This window comes from Penaeus chinensis, chromosome 37 (genome assembly GCF_019202785.1).
Source record: "Penaeus chinensis breed Huanghai No. 1 chromosome 37, ASM1920278v2, whole genome shotgun sequence".
Lineage (NCBI taxonomy): Eukaryota > Metazoa > Arthropoda > Malacostraca > Decapoda > Penaeidae > Penaeus > Penaeus chinensis.
In genome coordinates, this window is record NC_061855.1 from 3,373,119 (window position 1) to 3,380,304 (window position 7,186).

The following is a 7,186-nucleotide window of genomic DNA, read 5'->3' on the forward strand; positions in this document are numbered from 1 at the left end:
ACGTACACATTTACCCTTGCGTCAATGCGTGGGTTTACGTATTCATATACGTGTGGACACAATTTCACCAACCCACACAAACGTTATGGGTTTTACCTTGCAATATGAAGCACTTCCGGAAAAAAAGGTTTATAAAGGCCGGATCTGCCAGGCGCGGGTCAGTCACTGTCGCTGGTGTGGCTAAGTAAGTACGCTCGCCTCATTTGCATTTTTAAATTCAGAAAGTTCGTTTAACCAGCTTATTTTTGGTCTGTTTAGAGTATGTATTTGCTTTTTGCTGTTGTTGTTTTGATTGAAATATTTAGTTTGCTTATTTTTTTTTTTTTTCTATTTTTATGGCCTTAATGCCTGTAGAGTTAATTCTAATAACAAATATATGTGTTAGATTAGTCTTACGCTAAATTAACGCGATAGTCAATAATAATAATAATGATAATAATAATAATAATAATAATAATAATAATAATAATGATAATAATAATGATAGTAATGATAATGATCATGATAATAACAATAACATTAATAATATCAACAACAATAATAATAATAGTTATAATTACAATAATAACAATGGTCGTAGTAATAGTAGCACTAGTAACATGATAATGATAATGATTGTAATAATGTTACAAATAATGCTAATGATAATGATGATAATGATAATAATAACAATAATAATAATAACAGTAATAATAATAATGATACTAATGATAATGATGATAATAATAATAATGATAATAATAATAATTAAAATCCTATTGAATATGATAATAATGATAATGATAATAGTAATAATAATAATAGCACTAATAATGATAATGATAATAATAATGATAATAATAGTAATAATACTAGAAATAATAATAATGATGGTGATGATGACAATAATAATAGTGTTGGTGATAATAATATTAATAATAATAACAATAACAATAATAATAATAATAATGATGATAATAGTAATAATAACAATAACAATAATGATAAAAATGATAACAATAAGGGTAGTAATTGTTATAATTATCATTATTATTATCATTATTATCATAATCATTATTATCATTATTGTCATTATTCTCGTTCTCAATATCGACATTATCATCATTATCATAATCATCATAAGAATAATGATAACAATGCTAATAGCAACATCGATAATAATGATGATAAAGATAGCAATAGTAATAAAAAATCAATATCAATAATAATAATGATAGTAATAACAGTGATTATAAGGATGATAATATCAATGATGATTATGATAATAATGATAATAATAACAATAGTAATCACAGTAATAAACACTATGAAAATAATAATGATAATAAAAAACTATGATAATAATAAGGATCATGACAATTATGATAATGATAATGATAATAGTAATAATAATAATGATAATAGTAATAATAATGATAAAGGTAATAATAATAATAATAATAATAATAATAATAATAATAATAACAACGACAACAATCATAATGATAATAATAATAATAATAGAATAATAAATGGAATAAGAATAGCAGCATGAATAAAGCAATAATAATAATGATAATATGATAATCATTATGATAGTAATAATAACCAAGTTACTCTAATAATGAAAATAATAAAGATAATAACGTGATGGTGATAATCATAACAAAAAAAATAATAATAACAATAATAATAATAACAATGATAATACCTATAATGGGAAAAATATTAATAATAATAATAATAATAGTAACCATACCATGACCGATACAATAACGCATTAATAACCCAACAAAAGAGTAAATAACTAAATAAATAATAAAATTATCGTTTTTTTTCTTCATTCTCTCTCTTTTCTCTCGTCCAGAATGAGAGCGCTGTGGCTGCCCGTCCTGGCTGGCTGGTCGTTGGCTGCAAGTGAGTATTTTGCTTAAAATAACAGCTGTTGTGGTACTTTCGACGTAAGACAAAGGGGAATCAAGGATGTGAGTGATATTAAAGCATTAGTTTAGATTATAATTGGCGGATGTGAGGTATTTATAACAGGTGGTTGGGAAGTTTAGTAGTGGTTTGGTTAACTGGAGTCTTTGTTTGTGCTAATTTTCTTTTCGAAGATATGTGATTTTTTATTTATTTGTTTATTTTTTTTTTGTGTTTTTTTATTTTTTTTATTATTCGTTCTTAAATTGTTTGTTTGTGTGTTTGTTTCTTCGTATTTTTAGGCTCCGTGATGTTTTTTATTTTTTTTTTAATTTTTTTTTTTTACGTGGTTTGTAAAGCTAGTTCGATAATCATTATTGTTATGACTGTTGGCTTTATTTCGTTGTAAAAGCACCACTCTTGTTTTTATCATATTGTTTTTTTAATAATTAGTTCATATTATTAAGATTAGAGATACATTTTTTTTTTTTATCAGTCACTCACTAACATCCACTGTCTTCATCACTATCACCGGCACCATCATCACTTTCCTCATCATCAGCCCCATCATCACCGTCATTTCCCCCAAAGACTGCAATAAGTTCCCGTAGCTTATCTTCCTTCCCTTCCTCCCAAATACTAAAAAAGAAGGAAAAAGGAAAAAAAGAAAAAAGAGATTTATACCAACGCTCCTTTGGCAGCCTATCTTGGACCCGAAAGACTGCAATGAATTCCCGTGTCTTATCTTTCTACCTTTCCCGTTCCCTTCCCCTTCCTTTCCTCCCAAATGATCTATTCTGATCTAATAACAAAAAAGAAAAAGAAAAAGAAAAAGAAAACTTACTCGAAATTTACAACAACGCTCCCTTGGCAGCCATCTTGGACCCGAAAGACTGCAACGAATTCCCGTGTCTTATCTTCTAGCCTTTCCCTTTCCCTTCCCCTTCCTCTCCTCCCAAATAATTTAATCTAATCTAAATGAAAACAAACTTACTCGAAATTTACAACTACGCTCCCTTGGCAGCCATCTTGGACCCGAAAGACTGCAACGAATTCCCGTGTCTGATCTTCGACGATGACTTCGACTTCCTCGACCACAACGTCTGGGAACACGAGATTACAATGTCCGGCGGAGGGGTAAGTGCGTACTTCATGTTTACTAATTTTGTTGTTGTTGTTGTTGTTGTTAGTCATTTGTCGTTCATTGTGATTTGTTATTGCTGTTGTTTTTTATTGCTGTTTGTAATTGTTTTTATTGTTGTTAATGTTGTTAAAGTTTTAAGTATTCTATATCATTATTATTGTTATAACAATGTTTTATTATTATTATTATTATTGTCAAAACATTATCATTACCAATAGTATAATCTTTACTGAATGAGAGGGAGGGAGAGACAGAGAAAAAGAGATTAACAGGCCGACCGACCGACCGACAAACAGACAGACAGACAGACAGACAGACAGACAGACAGACAGACAGACAGACAGACAGACAGACAGACCAACCGACAGACAGCCAGCCAGACAAACTGACAGACAGCCATGCAGACAGACAACCAAAGAGAGTATATTTGTGCCTGTCTGTTCCTGCATCTTTCTGCATGCCTCATGTGCATGTGTAATGGCGTGCACTCAAGCTGAATAACTTCATTTCCACTCTCTCAGAATTGGGAGTTTCAGGCTTACGTCAACAACCGCAGTATTAGCTACACTCGAGATTCTACGCTGTTTATTAAACCCGTAAGTCCGTTTTCTGTATATTTTCTATATGTTATTATTATCACCGACTTCTAAATCATCATAAGGATTATCGTTATCAGAATTGTTATCATTGTATGTTTAACTGATGTTGGTACTATTACCGCTGTTATCTTTGTTATAGTAATCATCATTATCATAACAATCACTATTATTACTAGCGTTATCATTATCAGTATTACTATTATCATCATTGTTATGGTTATCATTGTCATCATCATCATCATCATTATTATTATAATTATTATTATTACTACCACTACTACTACTACTACTATCATTACCATTACCATTATCATTATCATTACCATTATCATTTTTATCATTACCATTATAATAATCATGATCATTTTCAATATCATTAATCATCTCCGTTATCATCTACACTACTGGTATTATCATTAGTGTTAACATCATCACTTCAATCCTTCCTCTACTCTACCCACAAAATAAAACAGACAGCATATCACGCCAAGAATACCTACTGTAACAAATGAAATAAAACTAAATTATATTATTAGTATCATTAATCATCTCTTCCATCACCGAAGTTTGAACCTCCCTCCCTTCGCGTCCCAACAGGAACTGGTCTCGAACTGGGAGGGCGAAGGGTTCTTATTCAGCGGCGAACTAAGCCTGTGGGGCATGAACGGCCGGAACGACGTGTGCACCTCGAACTCGTACTCGGGCTGCTCCAGAATCGGATCGGCGAACAACCTCGTGAATCCGGTCCTCAGCGCGCGGCTTCGAACCCTCTCGGATTTCGCTTTTAGGTGCCGTTTCGCGCGCTTATTGTGCGGCGGGGAATTTGTTGTGTGTTATTATTATCATTATTGATTTATTTATCTATTTATTTTTTGCGTGTGTGGATATATTTTTTAATAATATATTTTAATTCTGCAAAGATTTACTAGGTTTAAGTCGTACATCAATTTGATTTGCCTTCTTTTAATATGTGAATTTTTTTTATGTGAGTTTAATTCACATCAATTCTTAATATACATTTACTTTATATATAACTATCGATCTTGTTCTATAATTAACTAAATATAAAACGAAATATAAAAGGAACGTAAATAACATTATATATGTAATGATTCCTTTTTTTTAATGTCTCAGGTACGGCCGAGTCGAAGTGAGAGCGAAAATGCCTCGTGGCGATTGGCTGTGGCCAGGTAAGGAGGAATCTGCCGGTCATTTGCATTTCCTATAAATTTGTTTGTGATCTTGTGTAATTCTTGTAACTCTTTTATATTTCCGTTTTTTTCTTTTTCTTTCAGTTGTTTATGTATTGTTTAAAGCTTTGAAGTGTTCCGACTTCTTTGTTCATGTGGTATTATATTTGTTTTCGGTTTGTATCATTTTCTCGAGTTTGAATTGATAATTATCTGCTTTCTGTATTTTCTGTAGTACTTTTGTGTCACAGCAAAGCATTCCAAGCAACATAAATTCCTAAATACGTATCACTCACCATTCCTCTTAAATCCTCATGTATCGCCATATTTCGCACTTTCCCAAAATTTTCCATACGTGTCACTCCCCGCCAACATTCCCATTCACCCTCCATTTATCTCCATATTTCCCATTTCCCCAATATTTTTCCCCTTTCCTCTCCTTTGTTCTACAGCTGTGTGGATGCTGCCCCGGAATTGGCCCTACGGCAGGTGGCCCGCGAGCGGAGAGATAGACATTGTGGAGGCCAGGGGTACGTAATGACGCCAGCGGCCAGGGTGTAGAGCTAGCACGTGTATTTTGTGTGTTTAGAGAGGTTCATGGGTCGATTTATTTACCAACTGGGAGGAACGTGGATCAATAGAGAGATGATTGGATTGGCGGATTATGGGTGATTCTTGACAGTACGTATGCGCTCGCCAACTCCCGCTTCACAAAATTGATTAAAAACTAAGTTGCCGCGACTGGGCGTTGACAGAGAGAGGAGGATTGGGCTGAGACGCGCGATCAATTTCCTTCCCTCGTGTCTGCAGATCAGTTCGTAGACCGATGACTGTAACTCTTTGTCCTCTACAAAAATATCATCCTCAGTTTGCCCAAACTTAGCGTGTCCATACCATAAATTATGTTATAAATAAACCCAGGTGAACGGTTATAATAATTGGCGTTCACACTATCTTTTATACATTTAAGGGCTATTAAAACGTGAGAATAATTATGACATATATATAAGGATGACAAGGATCATTGTATTCATCATTATCATTATCATTAATAAAAGTAGAAATTATAATATGAAGTGAGAACAATATATCGTATAATACCCTAAATACCGTTTTCTTTCAATGTCCGTTTTCTTTCTTCAAAGGGAACGAGAACTATGGTAATTTAGGAAACCAGTACGGAGGCACAACCTTGCACTGGGGTCCGTACTTTCACGAAAATAAATACGACTTAACGCATAAGATATAGTAAGTATTTTACATCCAGATAATCTTTACCTCAAAATGATAGAAATGACATAAAAGAAATGACAAGTAATCGAAAACGAATGTATTTATTTATTTATTTATTTTTTGATAGTGCCGCTTGTGATGGATCTTTCGCCGATAGCTTTCACATCTGGAGAGTTGACTGGACGAAGGACAGCATGAAGTAAGTATGATAAATAAGAACGAAAATAATAAGGAACGAAAGGGAGAAATATCCATAAATCGAGATAAAAGAGGGAGATGGAGAGGAAGAGGGAGAGGGAGAGGGAGAGGGAGAGGGAGAGGGAGAGGGAGAGGGAGAGGGAGAGGGAGAGGGAGAGGGAGAGGGAGAGGGAGAGGGAGAGGGAGGGGGAAGAGGAAGAGGAAGAGGAAGAGGAAGATATATATATATATATATATATATATATATATATATATATATAGAGAGAGAGAGAGAGAGAGAGAGAGAGAGAGAGAGAGAGAGAGAGCGAGAGCGAGAGCGAGAGAGAGAGAGAGAGAGAGAGAGAGAGAGAGAGAGAGAGAGAGAGAAAGAGAGAGAGAGAGAGAGAGAGAGAGAGAGAGAGAGGGGGGGAGGGAGAGGGAGAGGGAGAGGGAGAGGGAGAGGGAGAGGGAGAGGGAGAGGGAGAGGGGAGAGGGAGAGAGAGAGAGAGAGAGAGAGAGAGAGAGAGAGAGAGAGAGAGAGAGAGAGAGAGAGAGAGAGAGAGAGAGAAAGAGAGAGAGAGAGAGATTACTAACTTCTTATGTGTATTGAGAGGTCAACAACAACGAAAATCGAAAAATAGCAATAAAAAAAGGTCAAATTAAGCCAACGAACAAAACAACAAAAAAGTCAATTTAAGTCAACGAAATACACCAACAAGTTCCAATATTTCATACCGCCGACCAGACACTCTTTCCCAACCAAAATTATTTCACAGACTACCTCACATATGGAAATTCACCTTCAGATTTTACGTCGACGATACCCTAGAATTAGAAGTCGACCCTGGTACAAATTTCTGGGATTTTGGAAGTTTCGGCGACCAGATCGACAACCCTTGGTCGACAGGATCCAAGATGGCACCCTTTGACCAGGAGGTTCGTGA

At 34.2% G+C, this 7,186-nt stretch overlaps 1 protein-coding gene across 1 annotated transcript in view; it reads left to right on the forward strand.

Moving 5' to 3' along the window:
- The first annotated feature begins 1,847 nt into the window (after positions 1-1,847).
- Positions 1,848-7,186, forward strand: part of LOC125045584 (beta-1,3-glucan-binding protein-like) — a 10,536-nt gene continuing 5,197 nt past the window's right edge. The window contains exons 1-9 of the mRNA XM_047642924.1: positions 1,848-1,896; positions 2,924-3,036; positions 3,565-3,639; positions 4,240-4,430; positions 4,777-4,832; positions 5,285-5,362; positions 5,978-6,080; positions 6,193-6,264; positions 7,049-7,178. Coding sequence (XP_047498880.1) covers positions 1,848-1,896; positions 2,924-3,036; positions 3,565-3,639; positions 4,240-4,430; positions 4,777-4,832; positions 5,285-5,362; positions 5,978-6,080; positions 6,193-6,264; positions 7,049-7,178 — 867 coding nt within the window. The remainder of the gene's footprint in view (positions 1,897-2,923; positions 3,037-3,564; positions 3,640-4,239; positions 4,431-4,776; positions 4,833-5,284; positions 5,363-5,977; positions 6,081-6,192; positions 6,265-7,048; positions 7,179-7,186) is intronic.